The 13,480-nt window shown below is 52.6% G+C and overlaps 1 protein-coding gene across 11 annotated transcripts; it reads left to right on the forward strand.

The window, feature by feature from the left end:
- Window positions 1-203: 203 nt before the first annotated feature.
- ZNF683 (zinc finger protein 683) lies at window positions 204-13,175 on the forward strand. Of its 11 annotated transcripts, XM_054664242.2 has the most exons (9): window positions 370-492; window positions 2,175-2,255; window positions 4,092-4,155; window positions 4,360-4,389; window positions 6,219-6,346; window positions 7,007-7,211; window positions 9,585-10,279; window positions 11,655-11,783; window positions 12,787-13,175. In XM_054664242.2, exons 1-9 carry the CDS (start codon window positions 454-456, stop codon window positions 13,156-13,158), a joined length of 1,743 nt encoding a protein of 580 aa, XP_054520217.1. In that variant the 5' UTR covers window positions 370-453; the 3' UTR covers window positions 13,159-13,175. The 11 variants fall into 11 exon arrangements, with proteins under 11 accessions (XP_009449555.1, XP_016812368.1, XP_054520233.1 ...); XM_054664258.2 differs by lacking the exons at window positions 4,092-4,155; window positions 4,360-4,389 and having other exon boundaries at window positions 264-492; window positions 6,222-6,346; XM_054664252.2 differs by lacking the exons at window positions 4,092-4,155; window positions 4,360-4,389 and having other exon boundaries at window positions 411-492.
- Window positions 13,176-13,480: the final 305 nt, after the last annotated feature.

Genomic DNA, 13,480 nt, shown 5'->3' on the forward strand with positions numbered 1-13,480 from the left:
TTGCACCTGGAGTCAGCTCCCTACTCCCCCTCTGTCTGCACTTCCCAAACCCACTCTGGTGATCATGGGCTTTCCTTGGCTTGGGTCTCTGGTCTGGGTCAAGGCATCTGCTCAGGTTCCTCAGTTAGAAGACCATGGTCCTCCCTTTGTGCTACCTCCCCAGGGCATGTGGGACAAAGTGACACCACATTTAGGCCTGTGACATCACAGGGCATGGATGACACAAGACAGATGATCTGGGAGATGACAGCAAGGAAGGGCTTGGCAGGCAGAGGCTTCTCCACGTGGGAACCTGAGGGAGTCTGTCCTCAGCCCACCTCCTGGGGCATTTCCTAGCCAAGCCAGGGAGCTTTCAGGATTGGAGACCTGGAAATCTCCAAGGCCATTTCCTTTTTTATTTTTTTCTAACAGAGAGGTTGTGCAAAGTGTTCTGAGAGCTGGGAGCAGAGTGTGATGCCAGGAGGGGGCACAGCTGGCAGATGGAAGCCAAAGGTGTGTGGGGAAGTGCCTTGGAGGGGAGGAAACTTCACTCGGTGCCTCTCACTTCCCTGTGATTCCCAGCAAGACAGCAGGGGAGGCGGGCTTGTGGCCTGGGGGTCTGAGAGGGCTCTTGCTTTTAGGGAGTAGAGTTTTGGTGAACTAAGCCCCTCCATTACGCTGAAGGATACTGACGGGGCCACTGAGGAGTTGGGGGAAGGACTGGGAACAGTATGTGGGAAGAGAGAGCAAGAAAGAAAGAAATGAGGGGGTGGCTGTCGTAGTGGGGGAAGCTGACATGGCCAAGAGATGGCAGAGTCTGAGGTTTACCACTAAAGAGCTCTTGGCTACTTGTTGTGTGACTCTGGATGAGCTGCTAATAATAAAATCCACCACACAGGCTTATTGTGAAGACTAAATGAGATAAAGTTTATGAAGCCCCTAGCACAGTGCCAGACACAGCAAGAAAGCTGTTTTTAAAGGTGGCTATTTACTCTGTTCCTTGGACAATTCCAGCTGGAACCCTGTTACTTTATCTTCTATTCTGGGCATGTATAATGCAGAATTATCAGTTGTAAGCTACAAAAACCATTTCAGGAGGAGTTAAGCAGAAGGAATTTGTTTAAAAGATGTTAGAAAAGCTCGCAGGAGGTCTGAGAAGGCTGGAGAGCAAGGCTTGGAGAATAGGATGGATCAAGGGAGGCTGGAACTAGACAGGACCATGGCCAAATATCACACCCCAGGACCAGCCCTGCACAGATTCTGCAGCCTCCCCTGAACCCCCTTCTTTCCTTCACTGCCCTGGAAGCCGGATGTGGTACCACAGCCTTTGTTGTAGAGAGGAGTTTCCACAGACCTGCCACCTCAGGACCAGTGGCTTTTTTTATTGTATTTTATTTTATTTTGAGATGGAGCCTCACTCTGTTGCCCAGCCTGGAGTGTAGCAGAGCCATCTCAGCTCACTGCAACCTCCGCCTCCCGGGTTCAAGCAATTCTCCTGCCTCAGTCTCCCAAGTAGCTGGAAATACAGGCACGTGCCACCACACTTGGCTAATTTTTGTATTTTTGTAGAGATGGGGTTCCACCATGTTGGCCAGGCTGGTCTTGAACTCCTGACCTCAAGTGATCTGCCCGCCTCGGCCTCCCAAAGTCCTGGGATTACAGGCGTGAGCCACTGCGCTCAGCCAGTGGCACTAGCTTCTGACCTGCTAGTCTACTGGGCTGCGGTGGAGATTAATGGCTGCTTGGGGCTTTTGTACCCTGGGCCAGACTCACGCACACCAGAATTTGTGTGAGGCCACAGGGGTTATGCCTCTTCTCATGCTCACAAGACCCGGCTTGGCAAGGAAATGTCCCAGGAGGTGGGCTAAGACAGACTCCCTCAGGTTCCCACGTGGAGCAGCCTCTGCCTGCCAAGCCCTTCCTTGCTCTCGTCTCCCAGATCATCTGTCTTGTCAGCCTCCATGCCCTGTGATGTCACAGGCCTAACTGTGATGTCACAGCCTAAATGTGATGTCACTTTGTCCCACATGCCCTGGGGAGGTAGCACAAAGGGAGGACCATGGTCTTCTATCTGAGGAACCTGAGCAGATGCCTTGACCCAGAACAGAGACCCAAGCCAAGGAAAGCCCGTGATCACCAGAGTGGGTTTGGGAAGTGCGGATAGAGGGGAAGTAATTTTTATTTTTTTCTAACAGAGAGGTTGTGCAAAGTGTTCTGAGAGTTGGGAGCAGAGTGTGATGCCAGGAGGGGGCAGAGCTGGCAGATGGAAGCCAAAGGTGTGCGGGTCACCCCTTCTGGGTGGGGACATCTGATCGACCTAGTCCATGTATGCCTGCATGAAGTGCTAGTGAGGGAGGTTGGAACTAAGTATTTGGCCATTTCGGCTTTTATAATGGGAGGTACCTTTTGCCTCCCTCAAGACTCATGTAGGGGAAAAGTTTCAGAGGCTGGGCATCCAAAAAAACCTGACAGATGTCTACATGGAAAACCAAAATGAGTAGACAGAGGACCCTGTCCTTGAGATGCTCACAAACATGTTGGGATCAGTTATGTGGAGGATGAGTCACAGCCCTAGGGGCTGAGCTGGCAGAGAAACCCCAGGAACATGCCCCAGCCCATGGTGCACAGCCTGAGATGTCCCTGAATGTTCTGGGACACCAGGGGGGCGTGGCTGGGGTGGAGATTGATGGCTGGTTGGGGCTTTTGCACCCTGGGCCAGACTCACGCACACCAGAATTTGTGTAAGGCCGCAGGGGTGATGCCTCTTCTCATGCTCACAAGAATAATGACATTGCTCAGGCTAAAAAGCCACTTTCTGGCCTATGAGGTCTCCCTTTTTGTATCTAGACATGTCTTTTCCTTATTTATTAATTTTTTTTAAGACAGGGTCTCGCTCTGTCACCCAGGCTGGAGTGCAGTGGCATGATCTCAGCTCACAGCAGTCTCGACCTCCCTGGCTCAAGTGATCCTCCCACCTCAGCCTCCTGAGTAGCTGGAACAACAGGCATGCGCTACCATGCCTGGCTAATTTTTGTATTTTTTGTAGAGATGGTGTTTCACCATGTTGCTCATGCTGGTCTTGAACTCCTGGGCTCAAGCAGTTGGCCCACCTCAGCCTCCCAAAGTGCTGGGATTACAGATGTGAGCCACCACACCTGGCCTAGTCATGCCTTACACCCATTTTGCTATGTCTATTTTTTTTTTTTAAAGAGACAGGGTCTTTCTCTGTCACCCAGGCTAGAGTGCAGTGGCGATATCCTAGTTCACTGCAGCCTTATATTCCTGGGCTCAAGTGATCCTCCTGCCTCAGCCTCCTGAGTAGCTGGGACCAGAGGTGCAAGTCACCACGCCCAGCTAAGTTTTGTATTTTTTGTAGAGATGAGGTCTTGCTTTGTTGCCCAGGCTGATCTCAAACTCCTGGGCTCAAGAGATGGGTCTGCCTTGGTCTCCTGAAGTGCTGGGATTACAGATGTGAGCCACTTCACCTGGCCATGTGCTTGAATTATCTTTTGCCTCTTGGGACCTCTAGATTAGAGGATAGAACTTTCCAGGGTCAGGAGATCTGAGGTGGGACTTGGAGGAGGAAAACGTGTTTGCTGTATCTCTGTGAGATCAGCTGCCTTCTCTGTCCTCTGTCTCATTCCATACCCTTCTATGTTGCCTGTTCTTGTCTCTGCCTGTTCCTGTCCCTACCTGTCACCATCACTGTCTCCCTGTCATCATCAATGCCTGTCTTCATCTCAGCTTGGCTCCCCTCCACAGAAGGCTCCCCTGTTCAGCCTTTGAGCCCTACTCTGTCCTCCCGTCCAGCCATCTGGGTACTTTGAGAACAGAAATAACAGCCTGCCCCCCTCACACACACATCCTGAAATTCCAGTAGCCCCAGTTCACTGCAATCCACATCAGCAGGTTGTCCTCCAGAGTTGCCACAGGTAGGCAAAGCTGAGTGGATAATGCCCCCTTGTCAGACCTTGCAGGGCCCCCAAGCCTGCCTGCCCCCACTTCCTATCTGTGGCAACTTCAAATGTAACACCTTCCTGCCACCTCTTACTCCCACTGGGGCCTCAGCCACAGGCAGCTGTGGCCTGGCTGCCCACCTCCTTCCTTCCCAGCCAGGAGCACTGCTGCAGCACCGAGTGGAGAGCCCCACAGCCAGCAGCCCTTCGGGGGGCCATGGTATTTGCTTTGAGACCTGAAGCAGCGTTGGGAGGAGTGAGGAAAGAGGGAAAGGAGAAGGGGTTTTAGAGGGCTGAGACACTGGAGTGAGGGTCTTAGGGTCTGAGGGGCATTTGGGATTCAAAGAGTGGTCCCTGAGGGGACGGGGAAGGGGTCTTAGGGCATTCGCTGGGCTGAAGTGTTCCCTGTGCTGTGTGGCCTCAGGTGGAAGATGGCAGAGAAGCCTGGTGCTGGGTGAGCAGACAGCTGGGCACTCGCGTCTCTCTGTCAGGCCAGTCAGGGGCATCCGGGGGCTTGGTCCACTCATTCAGGCTTTATTCCTGGTGAGAGCGTTGAGCTGGGCAGCCTGGGTGACACGACACTGAGGTGTCCTCAGCTGTCCAGAAGAGCTATCTGGGTGAGCTAGGATGCAGGATTCCCCTTGGTGGGGGGCCTCTGGTTGGTAGAGTCAGGGACCCCTCTCAGCACAGAAGGGGGTGGCTTCTTTGTAGCCCTGAAGAATCTGGAATGTTCTCTCAGATCTCTGCACTTACTTGGAAGTAAGCTCCGTGAGGGCCTTCCTCTCCTCTCAAGAGAGCTCTGCTCTTCACTTCTGATTGGCTAATCTCCATTGATTGATTGATTGATTGAGACAGGATCTTGCTCTATCCTCGCCCAGGCTAGAGTGTAGTGGTGTGATCTCAGCTCACTGCAGCCACAACCTTCCAGGCTCAAGCAATCTTCCCACCTCAGCCTCCCAAGTAGCTGGGACCACAGGCACAGGCTACTACACCCAGCTAATTTATTTATTTATTTTTGAACCGAGTCTCACTCTGTTGCTCAGACTGGAGTGCAGTGACGTGATCTCGGCTACTGCAACCTCCGCCTCTTGGGTTCAAGCGATTCTCTTGCCTCAGCCTCCCTAGTAGCTGGGACTACAGGTGTGAGCCACCACACTCAGCAAATTTTTTTTTTCTTTTCTTTTTTTTTTTTTGGAGACAAAGTCTTGCTCTGTCGCCCAGGCTAGAATGCAGTGGTGCTATCTTGGCTCACTGCAACCTCTGCCTCCCGGATTCAAGCGATTCTCCTGCCTCAGCCTCCTGAGTAGCTGGGATTACAGGCGTGCGCCACCACACTCGGCTAATTTATGTAGTTTTAGTAGAGACGAGGTTTCACCATGTTCGTCAGGCTGGTCTTGAACTCCCAACCTCAGGTGATCCGCCCGCCTCAGCCTCCCAAAGTGCTGGGATTACAGGCATGAGCCACCGCACCTAGTCTAATTTTAATTTTTGGATTTTTAGTAGAGATGGGGTTTCACCATGTTAGCCAGGCTGGTCTCGAACTCCTGACCTCAGGTGATCCACCTGCCTGGGTCTCCCTTTTATTTTTTATTTTTTATTTTTTAATTTATTTTATATATTTTTTAGAAGGAGTCTCATTCTGTTGCCCAGGCTTGAATGCAGTGGCACGATCTTGGCTCACTGCAACTTCCACCTCCCAGGTTCAAGTGATTCTTGTGCCTTGGCCTCCTGAGTAGCTGGGATTATAGGCATGCACCACCGTGACTGGCTAATTTTTGTATTTTTAGTAGAGACAGGGTTTCACCATGTTGCCGAGGTTAGTCTTGAACTCCTGACATCAGGTCATCCAACCGCCTTGGACTCCCAAAGTGCTGGGATTACAGGCCTGAGCCACCCCGCCCACCATATTTTTTATTTTGTAGAGATGGGGGGTCTCACTATGTTGCCCAGGCTGGTCTAGAACTCCTGGCCTCAAAAGATCCTTCCTTCTCAGCCTCCCAAAGTGCTGGGATTACAGGCTTGAGCCACGGCACCTGGCCAATCTCTATTTAATCTTCCCACACCTACCAGGAGAGCATCACTGGCTTCTAAATGTCAACATTGAGAGAATCCTTACGCATCAACTAGACCAACCTTCCCATTTTGCAGATAGGGAAACTGAGTCCAGGAAGGGACATGAATAACTTGTGGTCATGCAGCATGCTAATGGGAGAGCCAGTCCTAGAACTCAGACTCCTGTTTGGAGGACCTTCACAGTTTACCTCTAACTCACCTGTTTCCCAGCAGGTAATGGGGATATGAAGGAAGAATCAGCTGCACAATTAGGTTGTTGTCATAGGCCCATGGCCCTGGGAGGTACAGGGGGCTCCCTGTCCCCCAGCCTGGACTTCCAGCTTTTCCGAGGTGACCAGGTAAGGTAGAACCCCAGCCTTACCTTTGTGGGTAGTCTGCTTATAGTAGGAGGTGACATTAGGAGGAAAAAAGGGAATGTCTGAAGGGACCTAGATCTCCTTCCCAGTCTGAGCACCCCCTATCCCAGGCACATCATAGGGATGTTTCTTTGAGGAGCCAGACACCCTCTCCCCATGCCTCAGGGGCCCAGACTCTCCTGTGGGGAATAAGAAGCGGAAGCCTCGTGCAGTAGGCTTGGCTGCTATGACCATGGCCTTGGGCCTTAGTGAGCAGGGGCTCAGGGCCATCTTGTGGAGTTTATAGTCTTTGATGGGGATTTTCTTTGTGCTCAACTTGGTGCCATTCAAATTACAGTGATGGTCTGAGATACACTGGGGACCAGGGTGGTCAGAGGTACATGGGTTCGGGGCAGGGAGGGAGAACAGGGCTAGAGAGGGCCCTGGGGACAGGAGGAGGGCAATCTTGCGGTGGGTGGGAAAATCCTGGGGGAAAGAGATCTTTGGATGAGGGAAGAGATGTCATTTGAGTGACAGATATGGAGTGTGGTGGCTGTTTTAGCTTATTCTCCCCGTTGGAAAACAAAATAGGGGTAGGGGCCATCTAAGGGACCCATGGAGTCCCAGTCACCAGCCCCCAAGCCCCTTGCCCCTGCCCTCCAGGTCTTCTCAGCCTGCAGACCACTTCCAGACATGGTGGATGCTCATGGCCCATCCTGTGCCAGCTGGCTGTGTCCCTTGCCCCTGGCACCGGGCAGGTCTGCACTGCTGGCCTGCCTACAGGACCTGGACCTGAACCTGTGCACCCCACAGCCGGCACCCCTGGGCACAGACCTGCACGGCCTCCAAGAGGACACCTTGAGCATGAGTAAGCCCAGGGCACCGGGCTGCACCTGCGCCTGGCAGAGGCTGGAGGGTGGGCGGCACTGCTAGGTTTGGGGATGGGTGGTGGAGAGGACGCAGTGTCACTGATGAAGACAGAGCTTAGGCACACTTTACTTCCACATTTTGGCCTTGGAGTTCTGGCCTGAGGGTGCAGGGGGCTTTCGAGTGGTGATACCTAAGCCAGAGAAGCTGGGCACTGACTTCTCAGGCATGTGTGTGGGAGCTGATGTAGGTATAGCCAAGGTCATGGGGGTTGGGGATGGTGCTTTGTCTGCTTAGAGAGGTGTTTTTTGTTTGTTTGTTTGTTTGTTTTTGAGATGGAGTCTCGTTCTGTTGCCCAGGCTGGAGTGCAATGGCATGATCTCCAGTCACCGCAACCTCTGCCTCCCAGGTTCAAGCGATTCTCCTGCCTCAGCCTCTCAGAGTAGCTGGGATTACAGGTGTGCGCCACCACCCCCGGCTAATTTTTGTATTTTTAGTAAAGACAGGGTTTTGCCATGTTGGCCAGGCTGGTCTCGAACTCCTGACCTCAGGTGATCCACCTGCCTCGATGACCCAAAGTGCTGGAATTATAGATGTGAGCCACTGTGCCCAGCCCTAGAGGGATCTTATAAAAGTACTGGAGGCCGGGCATGGTGGCTCACGCCTGTAATCCCAGCACTTTGGGAGGCTGAGGCGGGCGCATCACGAGGTCAGGAGATTGAGACCATCCTGGCTAACACGGTGAAACCCCATCTCTACTAAAAATACAAAAAATTAGCTGGGGGGTGGTGGCAGGTGCCTGTAGTCCCAGCTACTCAGGAGGCTGAGGCAGGAGAATGGCATGAACCTGGGAGGCGGAGCTTGCAGTGAGCCGAGATGGCACCACTGCACTCAGCCTGGGCGACTGAGCGAGACTCCATCTCAAAAAAAAAGCACTGGGCTGGGAGTCAGGGCATTGGGGTTGGAGTCTCGGTTCTGCCCTTTCTATTTCTATGGACTTGGACACAACACCGAGGTCTGGTTTCTTCATCCATAAAAGTGTGATCTCATCTTTGCCTGGGTTCTAGGTTTGTTGTAACACACCATTTCCTTATGTGACGATGACCCCCTGAAGGCAAGGACTCTCTTGCTGTGTCCTTTATTTCTAGGACCCCAGCACAGAGCACAGAGTGAAACGGCTCAGTGAGATTGATTGAGTAAATAAATAAGGATCCAACCAGAAGACAACTTGCTTTTTTTTTTTTTTTTTTTTTTTTTTGAGATAGGCTGGAGTGCAGGGACACAATCATGGCTCACTGCAGCCTCCAACTCCTGGGCTCAAGCAATCCTCTCTCCTCAGCCTCCTGGGTAGCTGGGACTACTACAGACACATGCCATAAACACCCAGCTAATTTTCTTTCTTTCTTTCTTTCTTTTTTTTGAAACAGAGTTTCGCTTTTGTTGCCCAGGCTGGAGTGCAATGGCATGATCTCGGCTCACCGCAATCTCTGCCTCCCGGGTTCAAGTGAATCTTCTGCCTCAGCCTACCAAGTAGCTGGGATTACAGGCATGTGCCACCATGCCCAGCTAATTTTGCCTTTTTAGTAGAGACGGGGTTTCTCCATGTTGGTCAGGCTGGTCTTGAACTCCCAATCTCAGGTGATCTTCCCGCCTCGGCCTCCCAAAGTGCTGGGATTACAGGCGTGAGCCACCGTGCCCAGCCTTAATTTTCTTATTGTTTTGTAGAGATGGGATTTTGCTTTGTTGCCCAGGCTGGTCTCAAATTCCTGGGCTTAAGCAATCCTCCTGCCTCAGCCTCCCAAAGCACTGGGATTATAGGCATGAGCCACTGCACCTGGCTGACAGTTTATTTTTTGACAGGTTTTTTATTTTAGTACTCTTTATCTAGAATAGCACTGTTTGGTAGAACTCCCTGCAATAATGGGAACATTCTATACCTGTGCTGTCCAATACTATACCGGCTGAGCACTGTAAATGCGACTGGTGCAACTGAGAACTTCATTTTTTATTAGAATCATTGTAATTAATGTAAATCTAGTCATGCGTCCAGTGGCTGCCATTTTGGACATAGCAGATCTAGCCTCACCCTTATGTGATCTTATCTGTGCCCATGGCACCTGGATTTATGGCTCCAGTTCAGACCTCTCCTTTAAACTCCAACCCAGTTTATCCATCTGCCCACTTGGCTTCTCAACCTGGGTGTCTAATAGGGACCTTGAACTGCTTTCTCCCCCTGAAATTGTTCAGCACTACAGAAATGCTAGCAGGCTCGCAGGCTGGAGGTCTTTCTCAGACCCGAGCGGGGCAGGTTTGATGGAGGACAGAACTTCACCCCAGACTGTGGGGATCTGACCGCCTTCCTTTTCCTGCTTAGAGCACGAGCCACCAGGGCTGCACGCCAGCTCCACCGATGACAAGAAATTCACAGTCAAGTACCCACAGAACAAGGACAAGCTGGGAAAACAGCCAGAAAGAGCTGGCGAGGGGGCCCCCTGCCCAGCCTTCTCCTCTCATAACAGCTCTTCCCCACCACCGCTGCAGAACAGAAAGAGCCCCAGCCCCTTGGCTTTCTGCCCCTGTCCCCCTGTCAACTCCATCTCCAAGGAGCTCCCATTTCTCCTCCACACCTTCTACCCTGGATACCCACTTCTCCTGCCTCCACCCCACCTGTTCACCTATGGGGCCCTACCTTCTGACCAATGTCCCCACCTCCTCATGCTGCCCCAAGACCCCTCCTACCCCACCATGGCTATGCCTAGCCTGCTGATGATGGTCAATGAGCTGGGGCACCCCAGTGCTCGGTGGGAGACCCTGCTTCCCTACCCAGGGGCCTTCCAAGCCTCTGGCCAAGCCCTGCCTTCCCAGGCCCGAAATCCAGGTGCTGGAGCTGCCCCAACCGACTCCCCAGGCCTGGAGCGTGGTGGCATGGCATCTCCAGCAAAGCGGGTCCCATTGAGTTCCCAGACAGGCACCGCAGCCTTGCCTTACCCGCTGAAAAAGAAGAATGGCAAAATCCTGTACGAGTGCAACATATGTGGCAAGAGCTTTGGGCAGCTCTCCAATCTCAAGGTATCTGCCTCCTGGGCTCTGCTTCTCCCCTCAACATCCTTCAGGGCCCCCCATGCACCCGAGTCTGCTTCTAGAAGCAAGGACCTCAAAGCTAGAAGGCACTCCTGGGCAACCTCTAGGGCCAAGTGACCTTGGATGGTTCATTTGGGTGGAGATATAGGATAAGACGGCCACCAAAGTCCTCGCCACCCTAGAGGACTGCCTATGAGATCGTCTCATTTAGGTTAAAATGGGGAGACTGAGGCTTTTAATGGGCAGCGTTTGCCTAAGATTACCCTGATTTAACGGTAGTGTTAGGTTTAGTCTCTCAACATTTGCTCTGGGCAAAGAAAGCCCTTTCCTGGACAACCATCCTTTCTGGACTCCAAGTTAAGCTTCTTATTTATTTTTTTGGGCAGTCAGATGAGGGAATGGGTAGATTTTGGTGAGTCTAGACCACAGTCCGACGACCAACCTTTTTCAAGTGGGATCCCACAAATCTGCGCGACCGCCGATGCGATTGGCCTCACCATCCGCATCGCCCAGCAGGGGGCGCCCAGGGGGCGCATCTCAGTGCGTTAGGAAAGGGCGGAAACTGTGCGCCCGCTGGCTAGTTCTGAAGTTGAAGGCACATTGTGGTTATGGGGAGAAGCCCTACTGGATCCTGCAGGGCAGGAGTTCTTAAACTTTCATGAGCCTCAGACCACCTGGAGAGCTAGTAAACATGCAGATTCCTAGAGTTTTTGTGATCCTCCCACCTCAGCCTCCAGAGTAGCTCCCAGCCCCAGAGTTATCTTTTTTTTTTTTTTTTTCCCATATGGAGTCTCATTCTGTCGCCCACGCTGGTCTCAAACTCCTGGGCTTAAGAGATTCTCCCACTTCATCCTCCCCGGTAGCTGGGACCAAGGGTGCACGCCACCACACCTCGTTAACTTTCAAATTTTTTGTGCATACGGGGTCCCAATGTGTTTCTCAGGCTGGTATTGAATTCCTGGGCTCCATTGATCCTCCCTCCTCGGCCTCCCAAAATGCTGGGATTACAGCCACGAGAGTGTGCCCAGCCCTCCCAGAGTTTTTGATTCAGCAGGTCTGGGGCCGGACTTGAGAACCTGCATTTCTAACATGCTCCCAAAGTGTGATACCAGCGCTGCTGGTCTGTGAACCACATTTTGAATAGCAGTGCTCCACAATATACCTGGGGTACCTCTTACCCCTGGCCTTTTGACCACTGCCATCTCCCCTACAGGGCAGCAGAAAGAGTAGAGTATCCTGGGGATGATGGGCCCTGAGGGAGATGACGGGGAGGGAGAGAGAAGTGGGCAGAGATTTGGAGAGGACCTCAGGCCCTGCTAGGGGTGCTGGGCAGTTGGCAGCATTTATCCCGCATCTGACTCAGGTCCACCTGCGTGTGCACAGTGGAGAGCGTCCATTCCAGTGTGCCTTGTGCCAGAAGAGCTTCACTCAACTTGCCCACCTGCAGAAGCACCACCTGGTGCACACTGGGGAGCGGCCCCACAAGTGCTCGGTGAGATCCTCCTCCCCCTACTATGTACTCCTATAGGCTGGAGAGGAGTTTTAGGCCCTTGGAGGGCTGGCACCTGCAGCCTCCATTCCCCAGTCCTCCTGAGCAAGTGGAGATGGGAAGGGGGAGTGAAAATTGAAAATGACTCCTCTCAGCCTGGAATGGGTAATACTGAAGGTCACTCCAAAGGCCTGCAGGAGGGAGAGAACAATGAAGTTGGAGGTCATGGAGAGTGTATGTATACCCATTATCTACCTCCCTGAGTTATTGGAGGAGTTAATGCTATAGTGTACCCAGAGTATCCAAGTAGGAAAACTATTAGCTTGATGTCAGCTCCCTCCTTCTGTGAGCCTGGCCACATCCCTCGGGAAATCAGAAGGGCAGGGGTTCTTTCCCATTTTACAGGGGCAGAAATGAAAGCAGTGCCACGATTATGAGTCCGGGCTGCATAGTCGGGCCACCTGTGTTCAAATCCTAGCTCTGCCTTCAACTTGCTGTGTGACCTTTGGCTAGTGGCTTCACTCCTCTGAGACTCTGCTTTCTTACTATAATATAGGACTTGTACTAATACTTAGTCATGCTTCCCTAGGGTCCTGGGGAAGACTAGATGAAACCAACTGCAGGCATGTGGCAGCCCCCTGTAAATGTTCATTACAATCTACTGAAGCTGCAGCTTCATACTTAAGAGTTCTATGTGATTATCTCATTCAGTCCACCATATCTATGAAGCTAGGTATTAATAACCAATGTTACCAATGAGGAGAGGAAGGCTCAGAGAGGAGAAGTTACTTTTACAAGGTCACACATAGAGTAAAGGACACTAACCCAAGTTGGCCTGGTTCTAATGTGCTAGATACCGTGGGTCCCAGGGAGAAATCACTGGAAAAGCTTCCAGGCCTGGAGGGAAAGAGAGGTGGGTCATGGGTATTTCCAAGATGAGGAGAGGGAGTAGAACGCCTGAGCCAGCCCAGAGGACAAAGCTGATGCCAGTGCTCGTTCCCGTCAGGTGTGCCACAAGCGCTTCAGCAGCTCCAGTAACCTCAAGACCCACCTGCGCCTGCACTCCGGGGCCCGGCCCTTCCAGTGCAGTGTCTGCCGGAGTCGCTTCACCCAGCACATCCACCTGAAGCTGCACCATCGGCTGCATGCCCCACAGCCCTGTGGCCTGGTGCACACCCAGCTGCCCCTGGCCTCTCTGGCCTGCCTTGCCCAATGGCACCAGGGGGCACTAGATCTTATGGCGGTGGCATCTGAGAAACACATGGGCTATGACATAGATGAGGTCAAAGTGTCCTCGACATCCCAGAGGAAAGCAAGAGCAGTGAGCCTGAGCAGTGCCGGGACTCCCCTGGTGATGGGGCAGGACCAGAACAATTAAAAATGTTTCTTCTGTCATGCTTTGAGGCTTCCTGAGCTTCAACAGTTTAGGTGTGGGGTGGGGGTAATGGGGGAAAGCCACTGTGTTTGCCAGACCTCACACTTCACCCGGGAGCAGGTCAGGGGACTCAGCCAGGAAGAACCTGTGCTGCCTGTGTGTGCGGTGCGTGCCTGCAGCCATCTGCTTCAGCAAGGCTTGAGTTCCACTCCCCGTCTAGGACCAGGCTCTCCTTGTCTACTCACCGACGGACAGTCCAGCCCTCCAGCGCGCTGCAGGGTGCCGACCATGCTGTCCAGCCTGGGCACATTGTCCTGTTCCCAAC

This window comes from Pan troglodytes, chromosome 1, assembly GCF_028858775.2.
Source record: "Pan troglodytes isolate AG18354 chromosome 1, NHGRI_mPanTro3-v2.0_pri, whole genome shotgun sequence".
NCBI classification, from domain to species: Eukaryota; Metazoa; Chordata; class Mammalia; order Primates; family Hominidae; genus Pan; species Pan troglodytes.